Source organism: Macrobrachium nipponense, chromosome 25, assembly GCF_015104395.2.
Source record: "Macrobrachium nipponense isolate FS-2020 chromosome 25, ASM1510439v2, whole genome shotgun sequence".
In the NCBI taxonomy this organism is placed as follows: domain Eukaryota; kingdom Metazoa; phylum Arthropoda; class Malacostraca; order Decapoda; family Palaemonidae; genus Macrobrachium; species Macrobrachium nipponense.
This window is the reverse complement of record NC_087214.1, coordinates 32,894,039-32,918,892: the sequence shown is the minus strand read 5'-3', so window position 1 is coordinate 32,918,892 and position 24,854 is coordinate 32,894,039. Positions and strand designations below refer to the sequence as shown.

General features: G+C 39.1%; 1 protein-coding gene across 1 annotated transcript in view; it reads left to right on the top strand.

Moving 5' to 3' along the window:
• LOC135199319 (microtubule-associated protein futsch-like) overlaps positions 1-24,649 on the top strand; it is a 66,976-nt gene extending 42,327 nt beyond the window's left edge. The window contains 9 exon segments of the mRNA XM_064227232.1: positions 7,460-11,126; positions 11,129-14,563; positions 14,826-15,062; positions 17,937-18,353; positions 19,857-20,099; positions 20,681-20,850; positions 21,566-21,752; positions 22,161-22,320; positions 22,934-24,649. Of these exon segments, the coding sequence (XP_064083302.1) occupies positions 7,460-11,126; positions 11,129-14,563; positions 14,826-15,062; positions 17,937-18,353; positions 19,857-20,099; positions 20,681-20,850; positions 21,566-21,752; positions 22,161-22,320; positions 22,934-23,181 (8,764 nt within the window). The 3' untranslated portion in view covers positions 23,182-24,649.
• Positions 24,650-24,854: the final 205 nt, after the last annotated feature.

Below are 24,854 nucleotides of genomic sequence, written 5' to 3'. Positions count from 1 at the left end.
TTTTATTTTTTAAACTTATTTTACTAGAAGATGGGAGAAAGAGATGAAGGCGAAGAGGTTATTCTAATGTAAAATATCGTACATGATTATCGTTCATGACTGAATTGTTTTAAACAGTTGTATTTAATCCAAAATTATTGTTTTCACCAAAATGATAATGAATTTTTAATGGAAAGCTAGCAGCTGTAACTTGGTTACAATTTCTCAGCTGGGCTCAAACACTTGAAACTCATATCATCAGTTTATATCATAATGTTCATCTTTTCAGAAAATTTGTCATTTTTAAGGTCTTACGCACGGAGATATATGGTAGTCATATATTGTTGGTCCGACATGTCATGAAACCTGTGCTACAGTCCATCCTGCATCAGTCATGTTAAAAAGTTCCAACTTTTATAACTGACAGACACATTAGGCTTTGAACTCATGATGATTATTGCTTGTATAATTATAACCACAATTTATCATTTAATTGTAATCTATTGCACACTAAGAGTAAACATGGTTGCAGGAACCTGAAAACTACCACAGAGAAAGAGAGAGAGAGTACATTTTTATGATGGTGTCCATTGATTGTAAAATTATATTTGTGGTTCTTTCAATCTGAGCCCCACTATACATAACAAAAATTACGTTTAAACTATTGCAGGACGTTTTACTTCCATCATTTGGCATTAGTGACAGTATTTATTAATAAAAATGAATTTAACCAGATTTCTTGCTGGCATTTTTAAACTTGTCGGTGGAAGTCCAAAGGATTATGATTGTTGAATAAAGTTGACACTGTAAGGCAGATTAAAGAAGTTGGACAGTTTTGTGTGACGAGACAAGCATAAATGGATGAAAGTCAAAGGCAGCAAGTAATGGAGGCAAACTATGCTGAAGAAAATCTTTAATATCATTTAGTGTGTGCCATGCAAAGCAAATCTCTTCCATCCTTACACCCCATGAGAGTTTAGTTTCTAGATGATGTGCATGTTGCATATGCTTCATACGCCAGCAGAGAATTTTATACATGCAAAGTACATATCCATAGTGCATAAAAAATATTTTGTGCTGAATGCACATATCATGCAGAAAGAGCCTGAAAGGGGATATAGTAAGATATTAATAATAATAATAATAAATTAAGGTACAATAACCATCCACTGCTTCTAAGTGAACCAGCCATCAGATACTTAGCAGATTGGAAATTTTCCTCATTGCAGAAGGCTCTTTGGATGCAGATGCTTTGCTGTATTATCCTGAAAGGATTAAATATGTATATGGATGAGGGTTAGAATAAACTGAAGAGCTTAGAGTGTTCCTGAGCTTTGCTTTGACAGGTTTTCCGGCCGAATTGTTGGTTGAATGTGATGAACTACCACCCATTGCTGAATAACCATACTGGTTCTATGCAATGTAAAAACTATACAAACAAACAAACAAACAAACAATGAACTACCAAGGTCTATACAGTTACAGATTCCTGAGTGTTGCAGGAATTGTTGCTGATAAAGCAACCAGAGTGCCATCTACTATGATCAAATTACAAGGGTGTTTGTATAGCATCGGAAAGCACGTTTTTCATACTATCCTACTAATTATAGTGTCATTCTGTGCAAATGGCTCTCCAGTCACATCGGTGGGGAAGAGACACCTAAGAATAGGGTAAATCTGCACTCCGGTTTTGCAGTAGATCACATTCTTTCTTGCTATTCTCATCGATGAAGATATTATGGGGACTGGAATAGGAGACAATCTCATGATTAATGGGTTTATATATATAAAAAAATGTCATTGAAAAAGCATTGATTGTTCATTATGAACCCATCATCACAAATAGCATAAATCACTGTTTCACTGTTTAGGAGGAAGTACAGTGACAAGCTTGGAGAGAAGGAAAGTTTGCAAAGGGGAAGTCTATCCATCCTTTTGGACTGAGTCATGGTTACAGGTTTTAGGCAAACAGATGTCCTACCAGAGGCCATTTTAGATTTCTTATAGGACAAAGCTCATGACAGTTAGAGGAGGCATCATCCAGTGGGCCTTTTGGATGTCTAGCGATGTTTTCAATGTCCAAATCCCAACTTGAGATGTTTAACCATAGTCTAAGGGATTGACTGAGCAGTGATGAAACAGGTCTGAATGTCGCAAACATTATCTAAATCATGAGGGAAGCAGACGGCAGACTTGTAGCACATAATGCTAGATAGAGATAGCTTCTTGGTATGGAATACCCTGGTCATTATACCAAGCAGTGAACTTGCCCACTTTCCTAAGTTATAGAACACCTGCAGATGTGTGGCAGTAGCTGTTTAGGCAACCAGTGAAAACCCATTCTAGTCTATCGTAGACGGCTGGATAAACTCATGAAAATGGAGAGAAGATTATGAAGTCACTGAAGCATGACTTGGAAAGGCTCCTCAAAATTGGAAGTATCTTTGAATATTCAACAAAATCCAGCATTCTGGAAATCTTTTGCTGTTGCCTAAAGGACCAGTTACAATCACTGAGGAGTCGGCTATTGCTCGAAACTTTGCTAATGCGCCTGATTTGGAAGGTCAGTGGTATAACTGTGCACCTGAAACATTACACCACTGTCCATACCATTGGTTCTGGCTGCATAGAGAACTGAAGTGGTAGCCTGGGATTTGATGGTGTACAAGCACACTAGTGCAAGGGCAATGTCAAGACTACTCTGACAGAAAAGTCTTGACAAATTTGCTGATAGTGGCTGCCACTGTTGCAAACTTCCTGGATAAATCCTGTTTAACAAAATGCTTCTGAAGTTTAAGGAGCAGGTGCAGAGGAGAATATGAGAAGTCAACTTCTCTAAGGACACCAGATAACCAGTCGGAACCTGCCATGACTTGGCAACTGGCCATAGATGACACGAATTCCTGAATGATGTCTTGGAGATAACAAATCTTGCCCTCTTAAGAGAGAGATGAATTCTGAAAAGATGTTTATCTTCATCATTAGATTCACTGCCTGTGTGGAAGTCACCAGGTGCTACTTCTGTAGGTTGACCTGCACCACAAGGACTGATGCATCACCAGAAGAGTCTTCTGATGTTGCTCAGCTCCTCCCTGGAAGATACTGAACTCGACCAGCCATCCAGATGGTGCCAGAGATAAAAGCCTTGACAGCAAGTTCAAGCAGCCACAGGCACCATAGTCCTGGTGGAGAGTAGGAATTGTACTTATCTGGGTGGCATAAATAGACTAGGGCCATGGTGGAGTGAAAAAGTTTGGATGTTAATGGAAGATAAAATATGGAAAGGAGATTTCAAAGAAGACTAATGAAGAGTGAAGCATCCATACCAAATATAGTAGCCCAAGTAGAAGTACATGTAAACATTCCTCTAACTCAGGGATGAAGTCCTTATCGAATATATCAGGAGCCATAGAATCGGAAATACTAAAAACCAGTGTGTAGAAAGAGACTAGAGCAGTCTTGAAGTGCTGCATTCCTTTTTCTGAACATCACATTCACTAGCAGGCAGTAATTGTACTGAATTTGAAGTAGGGAGTAAGTGTACTGAATGTGAAGAACAAAAGTTCATCTAGAGAGAGGATGAGGTGGTAGGGAGTTAGAACCATAAGGAACTCTGTCCGGCTGACTTGACAGGGTTAAGGTTATCTTGCAAAGGTTTTTCAGGAAGTTCACTTTATGTAGAAGATATCATAGTCCTGGTTGGGGATTTCTGTGAAGAAGTATTGCCCTGGAGTAAGTGTAAATCTTACAATTTCATCATCTTGAGTTTTGCACTAGCATGTTGATGTCATGAGAGGAACTGAATTTAGCCACCTTCTGGGTCCAAGGAATGCCAGGCATGCAAGAAGGTATCCCTAGAGTTCAGAAGCTTTAGTTTGAATGGGTCTGGGAAGAAGCCTCACTCTACTGGATTAACTGTAATTACAGGCTGAACATAAAATCTGTTTAGAGGTCATAGTGGCCACTGTTGAGGGTAGGTGGGCCAAGACTTTAGTTAACAGGATATTAATAAGCTTGCCCACATGAAATAGGTCTCAAACTGATCCTGGAAAATGGAGAACACCTTAAGATTCAACAAAGGAAGGATTCACCTGCTGATTGCATGAATGGCAAATTATTTGGAGTAATGAATCTTATGAACAAAAATAATACCATGTTGAAGTAAACCTGCCCTGTCTGTATTTGTCATGCTCATTTGACTGAAGGACATTGATGAATAAATCCATGTGACTCATGCAGAGGACACAAGTCAACACTAACAATGGAATGCATTTAATGTTGATGGCCAAACTGCAACCAACTGCAGATGTTAGGTTTGGAAACTTCATGAAATATTTGCAAGAATCCGCAGCATTTTCAGCTTTCCCAACTATCAGGTTTTGAAAGAACCTGCACCTTTTTTGATACTGAGAATTTGTCAAACTACCTAAAACCCCAGTTTGACTTTACATTTTTATAATATATACCCTATCCAGTTCACACACAAACATTTGGTTTAACAAGCAGTAATTAGACACTAAAGTACGTTTCACTTCATCTAAACAAATATTTGTGTAAAAATTACTTAACCTAGGGTATGAAAAGAGGTTTCAGGGTTTTTGCCAGTTTGCAAGTTCAGGGTTTTTTTGCAGCTGGTAAGTCCACAATTTTCCTTCGTGTCTGCCGTATAATGCAACTGGTAGGCCTTTGCAGTAAGTTAACAAATACTACTGTGTAAAAAGAAAGCTTGGAATGCATTTCATATTAAATATGGATGTCTGCAGGAAGCATATGTTTCCCTGTGGAATTCAGTTTTTAAAATTGAATTTGTATTGTGTAGTTGGGACATATGTAGTGGAGTATTGGGAGAATATTTCACCACTGAAGAGAGAAACTTTAAAATTAAAATTACAAATCAAAATCATTAGACATGCTTTTATTAGTATTAAAATTTTTTATTAACATCCTAAACTCATTAAACTTTAGCAAGTATTACATATACTGTGCAAACCTGTGACTAACTTTGTCGTAAGTAGTAAGAAATCTCAAATCAGCCTGAGTTCATTCACCTTGAACACAAAATTATTACGTAAACCAGAACTGTTGTACCTTGTAAATAAGTTAAATTGTCCGTGATGGTTGCTTTATTGATGCCAACTGATTTCAAGATAGAAATTTAATGAATAATGATTGGTCTTCCAAATTGTAAAATATTTTCCCACAAGCTCTCTAATTTGTAGTGAACTGTGACAGGTTTGAGACAATCAGTTCATTAAATAGAATTTTCTTGCAGTGTTGATGTATTTACTTGTTAATGGGACTGATTACTGTATATCAATGGTCTTGCTTAGGTAGGCTAGCCTAGCTTCACTGAGTGTGGTTAAGAGAAGATCAGATAAGGATATTGGCATTTTGTGGTTTTTCTTTGCTAGCTAATTTTTTTTTTTTTCCATAGCAGTAACAGTAACATTTTGCATTTTTTTCTTTCCCCATTGCCAACATTCAGTAGTTCTTTGGCTGAGAAAAGTGTGTGGCTAAAATTGAGCAAGAAACTATCTAGATCTGATGGTGAAAGAAAGGTAGATGTAATACTACACACTCATCATTCTTATATGCCAGTTGTAGCCATAACATTGTTATCATGGCAATTGAAACCCAAAACTAAACAAAGGAAAACCTTTACCGTAAGTCCATAAAAAGTTGCAGGCAAATCAAAATGTCCAGCATCTGCATAAAAGCCACTTATGGCTTCGATTACAATATTGTTATTGGAAAGTATTTGAACCAGACCACTAAGCTACTCTACTACGACCATGAAATAGCCTAAAGGTCTTTTCCTTAAAAGGGTGAAAAGTAGAGCAAGAAAGGTTAGTTTGGTTGAATGGTGGAATGAGACCAGGAAAATTGTTTGAAAGTACAACACTTAAATACATGGCTGGTAATTTCAAAACTGCCATTGTTGATAGTCATCCTACAGCAGTCTCTTGCAGAGGCATATAATAAAGGATTGCAGGAGTAAAAACAAAGTGAGAACCGTAACAATTAGTGTGTTAAGTGGAACATCTTAATTGTAGTAAGTCAAGTAGTGATATGTAAAGTCAGGATGTAGCTTTAGACTTTAGAATGAACTTCTTTAACTATTATTGTAGAGATGACAGTAGAACCGTCAGTGCATTGGCAATAAGAGTTGTACGGAAGGATTTCCTTTAATACGGTTAACACACGAAATTATTTTTCTCTCTGCTCTTCCTCATGGCATGGACTTCGGTGCCAGAAGTCTTTTAGTCTAGTCCTGGCTTTCTGCTGTGCCATTTTTCCAACAGGTAGTGTTAAACTTTTGATCTGGTAATACACTGGGATGCACAATGGAACTATGGCAATATATTTTCAGGACGGCATTTTGTATCTCATTGTTCAAGTTGTTGCTTCCTATGTTTACTGTATTTTTCGCAGCACAAAGGTGTGCTTCAAGCGGTCCCAGGGAGTATTAAAAATACAGTAGTACCACATTCCCTCTGTTGTTCAAGCAGTGAATGTGATTTTTGAGTCATTTCAAAGTTGGCCTTACCCCTTTTATTTATGTCATCACCTGGCTACAGTTATTGCTCTTTGTGTGCAAACTCTGTGAAGATGAATACTTAACCCAATGTCTTTAAGCTTAACAAATATTCTCACGATCACTGATGTACAGTAAAGACAAATTGATCGTGTTTATCTGTAAACAGAGGTCATCAGAAACATATGTTGGTAAACAGGAAAATGTCATCAAATAAAATTAAAATGTCATAAAGGTATATTTTTTAGCGCAACTTTCCATACGATAGAATTGTTAATACAATACAGTATTAACAGGATGTTCTGTAGAGTGATGTAAAGACCTTATACGTATATATAGATAGATAGATATATATATATATATATATATATATATATATATATATATATATATATATATATATATATATATACATACATGTGTGTGGTTGTGTGTATAATATATATATATATATATATATATATATATATATAATATATATATATATATATATGTATATATTAATATATATTATATATATATATATATATATATATACCTATATATATATATATATATATATTTTTTTAATTATATATATATATGATATATATATATATATATATATATATATATATATTTATATATATATATATATATTTATTATATATATATATATATAGATATATATATATATATATATATATATATATATATATACTATATATATCATAATATATATTATATACCTATATATATATATTTATATATATATATATATATATATATGGTATATATGATATGTATATGTATATGTAGTGTATTTTTTGTGTGAATGGTTGTTAAATTATCCCACATGAGTATGAACTTATGACTCATGAAATGTACCTACTGTTAATTTTTCAAGTGTAAACATTGGTATGGATATTCCAACAAAACGAATAACTACAGTTTTCTTCTCTGCAGGTATTCTCCAAGCCTCGTCACAGCAGACGACGATGAGAAAGAGCAGCCATCAATATCTTCAATTTTTGCTCAAGAAGAGAATCTTCAGAGTTGTTCCCCTCCACCACCAGTATCTTCACACTCTTCTTCGCACTCTTCTCACTCAAATTCACAGGCTCAGGAGTCTATATCGGCCATCTTCGATTCCTTCCTCGCTCCTCCTCCCCAGACTCCCCCACCAGTTCAGACTCACCATCCCGTCCCACCTCATCCCCACGAACAGCATCCTGGTAATAGATTCCCCCCCATGCCACCACCTTTTCATATGAGCGGTCAGCCTCCTCCGCACGGTCCACACGGGCCACCTGGTATGCCACCCGGTATGCCCCCTGGCCCTCCAGGTACTGGTCCCCCTTGTATGCCACCTGGTATGCCACCTGGTCCTCCAGGTACTGGTCCACCTGGTATGCCACCTGGTCCTCCAGGTACTGGTCCACCTGGCATGCCACATGGTCCGCCTGGTATGCCGCCTGGTATGCCGCCTGGCCCTCCTGGTGGTGGTCCTCCTCTACCTTGTGGTCCGCCAGGACCATATTTTATGCGTCCTCCTCCTTTTCAGAAGTATGGCTCACATCATGGAAATCCTCAGTTTGGTCCTTCTTATCCTCCAGGACCCAGCAACAAAATGCACAGACCATTCAGACCAATGATGCACTCAAATGCCCCATATTACCATAATAAGAATAAGCCTTCAAACATGATGAAATCTTACAATGTACACCAGCCATCCTATTCGCAAGAGAAAGAAGAGACGGTCGTTAGCTCGGAAACTGTTACGACAACGACCGAGATGGCTCCCGGTGAAATACCTTCTGTAGAAGCAGATTCAACGGCAGTTGCACCGGAAGTGTCGTCGTCACTAGAAATGGATACTCCCTTACCGTCAGAATTGCCCAAAGAGGAAGACTCGGACCCAACAGCTTCTCAGGGAGTTGGGGAAGCATCAGAATCCAGCGCACCTCCCGGTACAACAGTAACAACAACAGTACCTTCTGAATCAGAAATTCTACTTTCCAGCATGGCTACACAACTTGCTCAGCCTGAAACTATAGTGAAACCAGCCACAGAGGGCACCACTGAAAGCAATGCAAGTGAAGCAAATGAAAAACCAGTCAAGAAAGTTATGCCCAAAGTACTGGGGAAGCACGGTGCCAAAAAGAGACTTCTTTCATACTCGGGAAAGTTGAATGCATTTTCTCTTGCAAAGACGGCAAAGCAAACCACCGCCACCAACTTGGAAGAGGACGACGAAAGCAATGAGAAGAAGAAAGCTTTAATCCAAGTAAAGAAGAAGAAGAAGGAGGAGAAGATGTCGTCTATTGAACAGATTCGAAATGAAGAGTCTCGCATCAAGGAAGCTTTAGGCCTGAAAAACGTTCTGTTTAGTCCCTATGGGCCTGGGTTAGCACCTCTTGCCAAACTCTTAGATAATCCAGAAGAACTCAGGAAATTCGAAGATCGAGGAAAGCAAGCAAAAATCAAATTAGAAGAATATGAAGTTCGTTCAAGAATGCGTGGGAGGGAAGAGAAAAAGAAGGACAAAGGGGAGAAGGAGAGAGAAAAGAAAACCAAAGAGAAAGAAGACAAAGAACGGGATAAAGATAAGGAAAATTATAAAAGTGAGGGTGAGGGCAAAGCAGCAGACGTTCCAAGTGCTACTGCTGACGAAGAGTCTAAAACTGACGCCACTGCTAAACAGGAACCAGAAGAAGTTAAAAAGAAATCTATAGTGTTACCTAAGACATGGAAAGAGTATAATATTGAAAATTATGACCTTGACAGTTTGAAACAAGCCATAAGAGAAGCACAGAGGAGACGCCGTTCACGAAGCAGGGAAAGACTTCGGACTCATGGCGGTTACAGTCGAGACAAGAAAGACCCCAGAGATGAAGAATTAGACAATTATGGCATGCAGAATGAACCAATATATCCTGTAAAGCTCAAGTCTCTGAATGGGATGAGATTACAGTACCCAGGAAAGATGGTACGGTACACTAAGACACGGCCTTCTGTTTCGTATGGAATTAATTATCACAGATTTAATGCTCATTATTCAAATCGTAATGAAATAAGGATAAAAGAGTCAGGAGAGATATGGGAGATTATGGAGGACTTATGGAGTGCCAAACCTGTTTACCCTCGCCATAAAAAACACAAAGGTAAACTATCTCGGGCCTGGTTTCCTGAAACTTTGGAAGGCAAGTCATCAACTAAGACTAAGACAGTAGTGGAAGAGAAAGAGGAGCAAGCTCCAAAGTCAAAATCAGAAAAGAAATCTAAAAAGTCTCACAGTCGCCACAAGGCAGCAGAAAAGAATGTTGTTGAAGTTTTGCCCGAACCTAAGGTAAAAGAAGGGGAAGAGGAAGAGGTTACCCAGGCTACCACAAAATCTCGATGGGATTCGGATAATGACGAAGGCGAAGGTAAAGTTGTTGAGGGAGGTGGAGAAGATGAAACCATGACCACACTGTCAAAAACCGAAGAGATGGTTGACTTGGAAGAGTGCACTAATCCTGAAGAAAGTGAATTAGTCTCATCAGATAACACAAATAATGCTGAAAATGGAGAAGCTAATGAAACATCAGGTAAAGCCTTCCCTGAGGGACTCAATGAAGAGTACGAAGCATTTTTAGAAATTCTCGGTGGGGCGTCGGATTTGCAAGAGAAGCCAGAGGACAAGGAAGATGAGTCGGGTACACCACAGGAAGATGGGGATCTTCCTGAAGTTGCTGAGAAGGAAGAGGATGAATTGGAAGAGGGAGAGGAGTCATATTCAGAAGAGTCAGGCGAAGAAGAAGAAGAAGAAAAAGAGAATCAGGAGGAAAGTATACAGGAAGTGGATATGGTAGAAGAGGAAGAGGAGAAGGATACTGAGGAGAAATTAGACCAAGAGAAGAAGAAAGAAAAAGCTGAAAAGAAACTGAAAAAGCAAATGAAAAAAGCCAAAAAGAAGCAAAAGAAGGCCAAAAAGAAAGCTAAAAAGAAGGGCAAGAAAGTAGTAAAAAAGAAAAAGACATCCAAGAAAGAGAGCAAGAAAAGCGACAGAAAAGTCGATGTTTCCGATGTGAACAATGAAAGTGATTCTTCGGTCATTGATGCAAAAGAAGGTGACATGGGAGGGCATTCACAGAGGAAAAGAAGGCACTCGGGGGATAGCAGAGATGGCAGTGAAGAGAGGCATAGAGATTATTCTGGTAGACGAGATTCTGAGGATAGGAGTTCACCGGAAAGGGAACACATGGACCGGAGGAGGAGGGACTTTACTCCAGACAGGAGGGGCGATTATGACAGGAGAAACAATTTTGATGATAGGAGAGAATTTAATTATCACAGGGAAGGTCGTGGATATTTCAGGGGAAGGGGAGGTGACTGGAGAAGAGATGACTTTGGAGATCACCGGGGAGATTCAGAGGTCACGGAGGGTATGAGAGACGGGGCCGAGGAAGAGGTTTCATCAGAAACTTCCATTTTCGAGACAGAAGGGATTCCTACAGAGAGAGAAGAATTGATTATGAGGAAAAGAGAAATGATGATAGGATGTATGAAAGGAATGAAGATTACGAAGATTACGAGGTGCACAGAGAATTCATCAGAGAAAAGAGATACGAACGTAAGGAGGCTCTCGAAGAAGGCAGGGATCTTCGGAAGGAGAGACAAGAAAGACGAGGCTATGATAGGAGGAGGAACAAAGACAAGGATATTGAAGAAGTAGAAGACTTTCTTTCCTGTTCTCCCGCTAGAACTATATCTGACGAAAGTGATGATGACATAAAATCAATTGAACATATTCCTGATGAAGAACCAACCATAATTGAGGACACTAAAGAGGACTATCCAAGATCAAGGAGAGAAAAACGATTGCCATCACCAGCACCGTCTCCATCACCTTCGTCGTCTCCCGAAAGAACGAGAAAATCCATTGAAGATGTGTCTGAAGACGAAGAAGAAAGAGTGAAATCTAAGAAGAGAAGTGTCTGGGATATAGAAGAATCCAACACTAGCCAGTCTTGGAAATCAAAAGAATCCTCACCGAGTCACACCATTGAAGATGTAGATGATGATGATGATGATGATGATGTTGATGATGATGATGATGATGATGATGGGAAGACATCCTTGAGCACTAGATATGCAACCAGTAATACTTCTGGGTATTATGATATGAGTCCCACTTCTAGTCCATCATCAGAACCAGATTTAGCAAAACTTGAGGAAACCAAGTCATCAAAGAAAAAGGGGAAAAGCAAGAAAAATGTGGAAATTAAGTTAGATGATATACCTTACCCCCCTGGGGGTCCCCCTGTAGGCAGAGGGAAGGACGCTCCTAAAAAGGCCCACACTGCAAGTGATCGCTACAGTCCTTCCAACATGTCTATGTCTGCCAGTCCAACTTCATCTTCTCCCGACAACTCTCCTCGTTCTCGCTCTCCAGCCTTGGAGATTCCCCTGCCTCTTTCAGTACAAAGTATTCCCGTTCCACCGGCAAAAAGGGCATCCAAGAGAGAACTCGTGGCTGATTTGAAAGGAATTTCTTTGCCCCCGGCCGGGATACCTCTACCGTCGGGTCCTCCTCATAGTAGTGATTTGGAAGTTACTAAATTAACCACGCCCATGCCAGTTCCTGGTGCAATGCCAGTTGCACCTGTCCAACCACCATCCTTTTTAGCAAATAAATTACCAACTCCTACACTAGGTACTACTCCCTCGTTTGCTTCTGCATCAGGAGCGTCTGTTCCTCCTCCTGTGCTCCCAACAGTATCAAGTAGAAAAGACTCATTAACAAGGCCTTATGACATTGAAGACATAGAGATCAGTAAACCAGCAAAGGCTTCTGTATTTCCCTCGGCATCTGAGTCTGAGCCTTCGGAAGTGGAAACAAAAGGTTCTGATTCGGAAAAAGCTGGTGGACTTTCTTTTAAATCAGATATATTGCCAACTAAATGGGTTGAAAAAAGTGCCGACGAGGGGCACGTTGACGAAGTTGCGAGCGAAGAAAAGGTAAAGAGTACCAGATCGATGCCAATTACCTTCCGCTTAGGTGGGTCCAAGCAGACGACTATAAAGAGGCTCCAGAAGGGATCTGTGTTACCTGAATTTGATCATGATGAAGAGGAGGAAGAAAAAATAGCTTTAGATTTGGGTAGAGATGAGGATGATGATAAAGTAGAGTTTGGTAGTGAGGATACTAGGCTTGAAGACAGGAATTCAATCAAAGAAAGTGCTCTGATAGGTCAGCCAATTAAATCTCCTCCAGGGTCTCCAAAAGTAGCAGATTCAAATAATAAAGAAATGCAGATGGATGAAAACAAGGATGTAGACAATTTCAAGCGCTCACGATCACGATCTGTAGAAAAGAAGTCCCCGCAAAGAAGTAAATCCCTCTCCCAGAAGGATTTGTCCCCAGAGAGAAGTCCCTCTCGTGAGAGGAGTAAGTCACCCAAAGCGACCAAGAGTCAGTATAAAGGTAAATCGCCTACAAGAAATAGATCACCCGTAAGAAGCAGGTCGCCCCAGAGGAACCGTTCTCCTAAAAGAACGAGGTCTCCCAGAAGGTCGAGGGATTCGAGGTCACGTAGTTGGTCGCCAAGGAGAATGGGAGGGAGACGGTCTCCTCCCAGAAAGCGAAGGATGTCACCTGAATATAGTAGGAGATTCAGGGGCAGTCCCGAAAGGGGCAGGAGACGAGAGTTTGGGAGCCCCCGTAGGGCAGGCCGTTGGCCTCGTGATGGGAGATCGCCGCCTCCGCGAAACCTTGGGCCCAGAGGTGGCAAAGATAGACGGTCTCCAAAAAGATATAGCCGCAGCCCTACTCCTTTAAAAGGGGACAGGTTTGCTAGTCCAGACTCCAGACACAGTGGAAGTCCAGAGAAAGGACATGCCCCAGTTTCTCAGGGACCAAGAACGCCTGAAGGACCTGAAAAGGATAATTCAGTCAGGTCCCCACCGCCTCGTATAGGATCTCCTCAGAGAGAGCGGGAGTTTAGGGGCAGTTACAGAGAAAAAATAAGTAGTAGGAGTCCTGAAAGGCCACCATCTCCAGAGGCCATTGGCCGAAGACCATATCCTAGTCCACCCGGGAGCCGTAAGATCAGGAAAGAGTATAGGTCAAGTCGTAGCCCAGGGTCTAGGAGTCCGGAAAGATGGGCTTCTCGACGTCACAGTCCAGGAAGGAGAAGTCCAAGCTGGAGCCCAGAAAGGCAAAGGGCAGGTAGCCCAGGCTGGAGAAGTCCATTCAGAAGCCCAGACGGTCGACCCCGGTATTCCCCCGGAAGAGAGAAGGGTAGTCCCGGGCGTCGCTGGAGCCCAGTACGATCTCGATCTCCGAGGAGGTCTCCTTTCCGTAAGTCTCCGTTGCGAAGGCCTCACAGGTCAACCAGCAGATCTCCCGTTCGAAGGTCCCGAAGCAGAAGCCCCATTCGCAGGTCAGGCAGTAGATCCCCTATTCGAAGATCACCATTGAGAAGATCTCCAATGTGGTCGAGATCACCTCCGGGAAGGATGTCACCAGGTAGGAGGTCTCCATTAAGAAGGTCACCATTAAGATCTCCTTTGAGGAGATCACCCATTCGAAGGTCACCGCTTCGTAGATCACCCGGACGTAGATCTCCACTCAGAAAATCTCCACGAAGATCTCCTCGTGGTTCCCGATCTCCAAGCAAAGACTTCGATTATGAACGGCACGAAAGAGGAGGGTGGAACAACTGGAAATGGGAAAAAGAGCAGGGAGAAGATCATAAAGACCCAGAACGATGGCCAGTTCGCCCTCCAAGTCCCAAAGATGCTCCGCCTCACGACAAGTATTACAAAAAGAAAGGGGATCGCAAAGAGGGCACCTTGAAAATTGATGCAGACTCTACTATCAGCGATTCTGAGCTCACAATTAAGAAAGAACCAGTTGACTCTTCCTCACCTTCACCTCACAATTCTCCACGTCGACTCTCTCTAGATGAAAGACTCCAGCAAGAGCATGGAGTCAGCATTGAAGACCACTCAAAGAAAAGACAGCCCCCTTCGCATTCACAGCCTCAGATGTATAACTGGGGTTATCAAGCGCATCCAGTGCAGGTCAGATATATCAAGTATTTTCAGTATTCATTACCATAAAGTAAGATGTTAATTATTATGTAACTAGAACCAACCCTTTTTTTTATTGTAACTAGAAACATCATTACAGTGTGTTACTGATTGTATGTTAAGGAGTTGTTGAACAGATTAGCAATACGTAATACATATACCATAATGTAACAACACAGAGGAAGCATGATTTGAGTACCAAGTTTCATCCTTAACAGTGATTTATTCCTGGTCTACTTTCTCGCATGAATAGGTCCATCAGTTCCAGTATGCTTATGAAGGAAGCAGCGATAGTGTTGCTGGTGAAGGCAGGACCGCGGAAGGCTCATCAAGGGTCATCCAGGTTGGCAACATGTTACAAGTCCTCCCCCAGGATCCAGCGACGACAACTGCACCGCAGTCAATGATTGTTCAGCAAGTCTTGCCTCAGGAGCCCAGCACTGCAACTGCTCCTTCGCCCATGATTGTTCAGACTGGAAATGTTATTCAGGTTGGTAGTATTGGTTTGTTTGTTTGTGTGGAGTTTTTACGTTGCATGGAACCAGTGGTTATTTAGCAACGGGACCGACGGCTTTACGTAACTTCCAAACCACGTCAAGAGTGAACTTCTATCACCAGAAATACACATCTCTGACCCCTCGATGGAATGGTTGAAAATCAAATTCACGGCCACCGAGGTGGCAGGTGAAGACCATACCAACCACGCCACTGAGGCGTTCAGTTGGTATATTGGACATTGAAATATATTTTTAAAGTTACTATTATTAGGCCTTTAAATTTATTGTCTTAATTTTACATTATTTTATCTGTACAGGGTTTGTCAACTGACAATTTCTTTCCAATTTTTTTTTATAGAAGTCCTACCTGGTGTAGTTCTTGATATTTTCACCTTTCATATCATCACCAATATTTTTTACTTGGCTTGCCCCTAGATATACAGAGATTCTCTGTCCCCAAATTTTCATCTGGTCTAGATCTTAACCTGTAACCTGTGATTTTGTGGTACTTCTTATTGATTGTCCTGCCACTTCCTTTTTTATAATCTTTCTTATCACCTGTACCTCATCCCATCTTATTGTATCATCATTTTGATTGTTACTTCCAATGTCTTACATCACCAAGGGATTGTGAAGTTGTTACTAGTCTCGGCTTTCACTTCCACAAGCCACTTCTCTGCCTCCTGTCTCATAGTTCTCATCTTAGTCTCCAATTTGTATGGAACATTTATTTTTATTTTTTAGCTTTTCTTTCAACACCTTCAACAAGAGCACAGCCCTTTTTCCTTTGAAAATTACTGTTGTACACCTGTTCTTCTTTCTGGTCATATCCCTTCCTTTATCAGGTTTGCTTAATATGTTTAGTTCCTGTGATCATTGAGTTGTTTTTCAACTGCTCTCATTTAAACAATTGTTAATCCTGGTAGTAATTGGGTTTTCTTTTCCACCTCATTTTCTTGATGGATCTCCTCTTTCACCTTGTAACAGATTGCCCTACTTGTGTGTAAACTATCCTTAGCCTTTTTCTTGCGTTTGATTACCACATTTGCTTACCCTTCATCATTTGAAGCTGTCTTTGCAATGCATTCCAGCTGCAAGTCAGCATTTTGCATTCAAAGTTATCCCCCAAAATTTGTGAGATTAGGGGTGTCATCCCTGCGAATTTTTAAGTTTGTGGAAAAATCTTGGTTCTCGAGAATGGGTCATTTAACAAGCCTATAAGTTAGGCTGCTATAAACTTGTGGTTTGGGTGATGATGTACCAGTAAAATGAATTCAGAACACCCATATCTGTTTAGTCTTCAGTAACTGCAGATGACACATAATGTTAGCACCTGGTCCTCACCTTATTAGCACTTGACATAATTTCAAGAAAATTTTGCATCAGAGCTCCAACAAAAAAACTGAAATCTGACCCGGTGACCATATTTTTGTAAACAAATGTGTTTCGGTCAGTTGCTGCTAGTTGGCGTTGTTCTTTAAAGCCAGCTCACTCTGCAGCTATTGTTTTGCTTCTTATTTTTAATATTTTAGTAATTTACTGTAATAGGCTTTTTTTTTCAATTTTTCATTATTAGCAACAAGTACATACTATTACGTATACCTAGCCTAACCTATGGCGCTCTGTCAAGCACTGGGAATACCACCGCATTGGATGCAGGCTAATTTCTTTTTATACAGTACATTTAAAAAAAAAAAAAGGACATCTAATACAATATAGTTTTTATTTAATTGTAATTTAAGCTGGTTTGTATAAAAAGCAAGGTTAGGGTAATAACAGGTGGTCAAGAACAGATTAATCCATTTACAGTTATTTCTGATTGAAAGAATTGATTCAGATCTCAACTGAATCACATCTCGATGCTTCTGGAATGGATCAGCGTCAAGGTCGCTGGTGTTCTACCGTACTAAACACAGTTTCGTGTCAAGAGGCATTGCTGTACAAAAGCGTCTCAGGCAACCTTAAACATTTGTCTTAACTTGGTTTTTAATGTTTAAAATATTATGGTTAGCTGTCAAGTTTACACAGTTCAGTAACTTTAAAAACTACTGTATAACTGATTTAGTATACATTCAGTTGACCCCTGCTTATTTGCGGTTAAATTCATGGCTTCACCTGTTCGCAGTGTGTGTGTGTGTGTGTGGAACATATCTCCAAATTATTAACGGAAAATTTGCTTATTCGCAGATTTTATCTTAATGCAAAATTCACTATAGTCTTTCCAACATTCAGATTGCTAGGGTGGGGAAAGGAAAAAATCACACCACTGCTAAATTCATTTCTCTCTTTTAATCTCACCCTCGAGGTTATACCTTTGTTGATGGCTTTACCTGAGAACTATCATTTCCTACAGTATTTTGTTTACAGAACAGGGTTGAGTAAATTTTGGTTGTTCTTAATGAATTTTCTTTGTGTGCTGTATGAAATCATTATAGTAACTAACTTTAAAGAGGCTGGTTTGGCAGGAATACTGGTCAAGCCATTTGATTATTGTCCATGTTCTATTTTTAGCAGTAGCAGTTATTCATTGGTTACAAGGTTAGATTTTTTCAGTGGCTCTGCAGGTTAAACTATATTCATCATTTAGGAGTGCTAGAAAGACTATAATCACTGTATTTTCATATTTTCATGACTAAATGTTTTAAGATGATGGCAAGCAGTTACAAGCATTTTTAGAGGGGATCTCCAAGTATTCATGGATTTTCAGTAGTATTTGCGGGTGGTTGTGGTTCCTATCCCCCGTGATTACTGGGGGCCGACTAAAGAATGAAATGTAGAAAATTTATGCATGGCATAATGTGTTGAATGCAGCCATCCTTGATTATGTGCTTCAGTGTAAGGTAATGCTACTAATGTATCCTTTTCAGGTGGTACCAGCAGAGAACATGCAGATGTTGGGAACCGACGTCCTATCGGGGATCCCAGTGTCCAGTGGTGGTGTAATGGGGGTGGGAGGGGTAGTGCAGGTTGTGACAGGAGGTATGGTGGGCATGTCTGGGTCGTCGCCCACCCCTGTCCCTGCCCCGGTGACGTCGACGGCCACCGCCTCGAGCAAATCGGCAGCCGAGGATACTGCGGCTGCCGTGTCCTCAGTCTTATCTAGTCTGTCGTCAATTCAGCTGCCGGGCGCTTCGGTCTTGACGTCGTCGTCGGTCAGCCAGCTGCCCTCCCACTCTTCGGTGACGACTCAGGCGAATTCCCTCTCTACTAGTACGGTTACTCCCACCGCATCTACTCATGCTGCTGGACTGCCAGTGGCACATTTGATCTCTCTTTTACAGCAGGTAAGTTTGTTAAATGAGGGCTTACGTATTATTACATTAGAGAACCATACTTGAAGCTTTGAAAATATTCATCTGAAGGCCTGCAGTTAAACTGTGAAACAGGGCTGCCATAAATAGGATTTTTACAATATCTATTTACTCGACTGCACTTTAAAGTTGATGTCCGCCGTAAGTTGGAGTTTTGCACTGTAACTTGATGCAACGTCAAGTTACAGCACTGTAAAATTCCATTAATGGCACTGGAAAAGCACCGTAAGATCAAATCACTGTAAGTTGGTGGTGCCATAAGTCAAGGATGCACTGTATTCTGTATCACAATTTCAGTAACTTAGGAAATGTATGTGAGTTTTTAGGAATGTATTCATTATCATCTAAATTTTAAATGTGAAAAGGAGAAGAAAAATAGGGTTAAATGAGCTACTACATAGCACAACTTAGTATGAATAACTATGCAGCAAGAAAGAGCAAAAATAACAAAATGTAATAGAACAGAACTTGTTGCATTATTTCAAAATAGGCAAAATATCACAAAACCAAAAACTATATAAAAACAAAATTAAGAATTAAGTCACATGGCAAGCCGCAGAAGGTATGTCTGTCTCAGACGCAGCCAAAAGGAAAAGTGAATGTGTACCAACTGGATGGCGGGGATTCGTCCCCTATCATTGGTAGCCAACTACCAGTATCCACCTTGATTTTAGGTAAACGGCAGAATCCAACTTGTGCTGAAAGTAAATTTCTCTATGTAAAGACCTCGGATGTGTAGGTTAGGAAAAACACAAATTACGTAAAAATTTGTCATATTGTACAAGTAGTCTGTAACCACAATTGTCAGCTTGGGTTCATTTTTGGCTCAAAAACACTTCTTGGCAGACTGCCACAAGAGAAAAATGAAATTCATAAAAGTCATACTGTAAATGAAATACATAACTGAATCTTAATTAAGGATTTGTATACCGTTAGTGTTTTCACTTTCAAGTGAAGATGATGAAATCTTGCCATTAAGGTAAGGTATTGATTACAGTATCTTATCAGATGTTTGATAGTATTTATTAATTCCCAAAACTGGTTTACAAAAAATAGCAAATAGTGTTGCTGATGCAACCTAAAGAAAAGCATTTTTTCTTTTATTTTAGAAACGACAGCAAAATCTGTAAAAATTGTCAAGCCAAATCTCTACAGTTAGTACTATTCAAAACATAAAACTTTGCAGTTCAGTTCCCTGAATTATTGTTATTATTATTCGTAAGATGAAACCTATTCATGTGGAAGAAGCCCACCCAAGGGGCCACTGACTTGAAATTCGGGCTTCCAAAGAATTTGTTGTTCATTACGAAGAAGTAAGAGAAGGTAAAGGGAAATCCATAAAGAGGTGATCCACTTATTGTTAAGTAAGTGTTTTCACTGAAAACACTAAATCTTACCCACATTTTATATGTTACTGGTTAACATAACTGCCAATGTCCTACCAAGAAATATTACTTACTGATACCCTTTTAATAGCAACAGATGGCAAGCATTAACGAGTCCTCGGTGGATCAGGAAACAAAAGCTGCAGCGAAAGAAAAGGCACGAGAAGAACGTAGAGAAAGGAAGGAAAAGCGGAGAGTGGAGAGAGAAGCGAGGCGCGAAGCTCGGCAAAAGGAGAAGAAAGCGCAGCAACTCAAGCAAGGAAAAGGAAAGGGTGGCTCAGAGAGAGAACAAGACAATCAAAATTCAGACACTGAAGATGAAGTGTTGATTAGGGTAAGGTTCATTTCTCAGATTTTTTAACTTGCCATTTTGCAGTTTGGATCCTCTTTTGTTTGGAATTAAGTAAGGTTTGTTCAAAATTACTTTCTATCACTAAAATTTTAAGACAAAATTTTACTCTGTCAGAGAATAACTTTTATCAGTAATAAAATTTTACTTTGACAGAGAGTAACTTTCATCACAGTAATAAAATTTTACTTTGACAGAAAGTAGCTTTTATCACAGTAAACTCTTGGAGATTCTTCGGTGAGTCTAAAACTTGTTATTGATAAAACACTCCATTCAAGATTTCCAAGTAATGATTGCTTGCTGTAAAATATGAGCTCAAAATATGCATTAGTCACTCAAGAAATTTGTTTTGAGCTGCCACATGTCATAGAGATGAAGCTGAACTTCCCAACAACCTCTGGGTGTCATCCTAATGCTGTTTTTATGTTTTTTATGTACAGAAGTATAATTGACATCAATGCCAAGGTGTATGGCAGAAGACCGAGGTCTTACACCAACACCGTCGGTTAGAGTTAAGGAAACGATGTTGTACAATAACTAAAACCTCTCTTGGTGTCTGTTGTCAGGAGGCCATTTATGAGGTGCCAAATATAGGCTCGCCAGTTCCAGAGTATGAAATAATCCAAGAGGAAGATGAAGAGGATGATGAGGAAGAAGCTCTGTTAAAGAAGAAGCGTCGCCTACCTGTACCTTTACCCCCTGCAGAAAAGGGTATTTTAATGAGCCCAAGCTATAGGTATGTGGAAACTAATTAAGTAGATGTTAGTACAGTTGTGTTCCAAATATCTGGGTGGATGGTTTTGAGCTTGGAACACTTGAATACTGAAGGGCTTCTCTGCAGAATCTGGGACGATGTGCAAAGCACATGCAGTTATGTAATTTTGGAGAAATGAAAACTGTTTTGAAATGCATTTTGATAAGTTTCAACTTTAATTTATCAAAATATTATAATAGTTTGGTACCCATATAGTAGGTAAATGTTTTGCATTCCATCCAAAGACTATTCCACAAGTTTGTCATAGAGATACTCTGCATTGTGAACACTTCAATAAGGTTTTCAGTCTATAATGAAAATTCTTTCATGTTTTATCTTTCTCTTGATGATGTAACAAATTGTTTAAAGAATGCTGCTAGAACTTTGTCCTTAATTATATTTTTCAGTTTGCCAATTTGAAGAATCCTATTGTTACCTGCAAATTTCCTTTTTAATGCTCTGCCTATTAAGTGGATGATTTTAAAATGATTGAAAACTTTATTCTATAGACATTATATATGCACACAGTTTTTGATATATACAAAGTATGTCTTGCAGAATTTCTCAAACATTAGTCCAGTATTGGTGTTTATATAGAAATCCTGCACACACAAGCATTTTATTTCCTCTTTACATATATTCATTATTTTCCTTTAGTCTGCTTTTCTGAAATCATGCTTTTACTTTGTTATTGCAGATACCGAGAAGAATACCATCCAAAAGCCGTGAAATTTGCAGATGGTATTTTGCCAGGCGAAGGGACATCACCGTCTGGTGGCGAAGAAATACATTCGCCACCTCCACCTGGTGGAGACCAAGTGACAAAACCTAAGGAAAAGAAACTGCGCAAGAAGCGAAAAGTTAAAGTTAAAATTATCAAAGAGGTGGGTGTCACATCAGTGAATTTAGTTAATGATATTTGTAATTGCACAAAAACTTTGGTTTTTTTGTGGAACCTGATTACTTGAGAGCTCCCATCTTTAAGCCCCCAATTGACATGAATGAGATTGGAAATGTCCCTTTTATTTCTTTTGAAGAACTGGAGCTGTGGAGGTGATTCTGTGACATTCAAAGGGCTTATTACAAATAATGGTTTCTATGAAAAAATTAATGTAATTTTTAAAAAAATCTTTTCCTTAATTCCAATAATGATCAATTTGTTTCACTGCCAAGTATTTAGTACCAAATATTAAATATTCAAATGCTGTTTGTTGACAAAAGGAACTGGTTCCAGTGTTGAACTTGTGTGTCTGGACGTGTGATTCCATCTTAATGAATGTATTTATTTGCAGTACAAGGTTAATGATGGGGATGACGACTCTCCTCCTCCGCCACCTCCTGGCTCCCCTCCCCCATTAGCAGCCCTTAAACTGTACCCTGGGTATACACATTACAGTTACACTGCTCCAGGAACAGTTGTAATATATGCCCAACAGCCACAGCAGACATATGGTAAGTGACTATATGGACAAAGTTTATCGGATATATTTGTACTATTATTGGATCTTGAGTACAAGGTGGATTATTTCTGCCTACAGCCTTACAAAGTGGAACCTGAGTTTGATGTACACTGTTATAGATATCAACTTACCTGTGTGTTAATCTGATCAGATTATAACCAAGTGGAGATGACTGTTGTCCTTTGTTGCTGATGCAAATATTTTCTTTGTATGAAACAAAATTGTAAAAGCAAATGCAGTTTAACAATAAATATGTCTATACTACTGTGCTTGTACGTCAATGCTGTATACCTAAATTTTCTGTCTGATATGCCACCAGTCAACTTTAAGTGTCCCTGCAAACCACTTGTTTTACCCATGACATACTGTAGGCAGTGGTGCAGTACGTATAGCATGGGTAAAATGTGAGGTTTGTATTTCAGGATCATAAAGATTTATAAATTTGGTGTCCTTTACTGAAAGGAAAGTACTTTTAAAAGTGAAACTCTCATCTTCTGGTACGAAAGTAAGATAAAAATCCATGAAGAATACTGTTCCATTCAAATATTTATGTGAAAACTTATCATGATATTCCATCTGTATAGTATATCCCAATGATTTTTCAGCCTATGCCTCTGGACAGACACAAGGGACAATGACCGTTCCAGGTGGAATGGTGATCCAGCAAGGAACAAACACTCAACAACAGGCAGCTTTAGGAAGCTTGAGTGGCGTAACGCCAGGAGTGTTCCGTTACCCTGGCTATGTGTATACCACAGTTTATTCAGCTGGTCAACAGCTACAGTATGTCCTACCAAGTTCCTTGACATCTCAGCCCACTACCTCGTCACCCCAAAAAATGGGCAAGAAGTAGAAGTGCAGGTTGATTGTAGATTTCTCTATTTACAAAAAGAAAGAAAGAAAAAAAAAAACACCTTTACAGAGGGACTTTTCTAGATGGTGTGTAATATTCACCTCTGTAGGTTAGCAGTGATAACCAACTTATATTTTTTATCTGGAAGTTCAGGATGTAAAATATATGAAATTTCAGTGGGTCAGAAGGAAATTTGTACATACTACTACTGTTGATACAAACATTACTTTGGATATCTTTTCTCATGATGGTAAGACTCAAGTTTTTTGAAAAGTCCTTGGTTTATTGGTTTGACATTGGTGAATATACCAGAATTTTGCCCAATCTCAGAATGTAAAGTACGTACTACAGTATGAGATGATGTGAGCCACAGCAGTATGGAAATAATGATCTTGAATACATGTGAATTGTTCATTGGTTATTAATATTGGCTGTGCTTTGTCTGTGAAGGAGGCTTCTGGAGGTTCACAATCCATTTGTTTAAATATGTTAAGAGGGAAACGACCTATTTTATAATTTCTGATGATATGGAAAAAGGAAACATTTGCCTTAACCTTTTAGCTTGTCACTTGTGCTGAAAATCTCACTTGTTTATAATTAAGCATAATAAATTTGGAGGTTCAGTGGACACAGGTTTAATAGCATTGATTTAATATTGGTTTGTTATACTGTACACATTATCAAAAACCCTTCCATTAATTGGATGTGTGTGTGTGTGCCTGGAGAAAAGTGTAATCACTTTCAACCCAGACTGATAAATGTACAAAAAATTTGTACCATTAGTTCATAATTTTTAGACTACCACATTTCTGTGATAAAAAAAAAAAATAGTACATAGAAAGAATATTACATTTGCTTCCACGTAAAACCTTTATCATGATGGTATGTTGTCCACGGTCTAATATTATTGCGTATCCTCACATACAAACCAGTAAAAGGTCTGAACGTCACATTGCAGCCATCTGAATTCCTTCTTATTATATAATAAGACAAACTGAAAAGGAAGACAGCCATTAAAAAGCAATTTGCCACAATAAAGCAATTTGCAATATTGTGGCAATACACATTTTGGGCTGTACATTCCTTGAGCAAGCCAAGATCGAATTTGCACAACACTTGTAACACTTGAAAGGGCATTCATTCTTTGACACCAAAAGCAATAGTACTAATAAAGTTTTTGACAAGTAATTGCACGTTGCTAGGAAAGGAAGTAACTGGAGTGAGCTTGAAAATGTAAATATGTTCTTTTACTTTATTAATGTATATTTTGTTTATTTTGTAACTTTTAAGAGTTCAGTTTGTATTTGTATAGATGTACATGAGGTATTTCATATAATTTTTTATGCAATGTTTTGAGTATTTGAACTTCAGTTCGTAGCTATTCTGAATGATAATTTATAGTGTAACACATGATGTGTTATTTCTGATGATTAAATATATGATTTATGATTAAAGGAAATTTTTTTAATTGCTTTCATTTTCATTTTCTTTCTTTTAAGCTTCCTAATGATTTTAAGACCACTGTGTGTACCTTATATATTCCACCATACAGCACAAAGACTATACGTTATCATTTTACACAAGGTTGGCCCACCATATCCCAGGGATTAGTTCCAGCAATCTCTGTGTATCACAAAGTTTGTGTATATTCAGATCCCTCAGGTATGAAATGA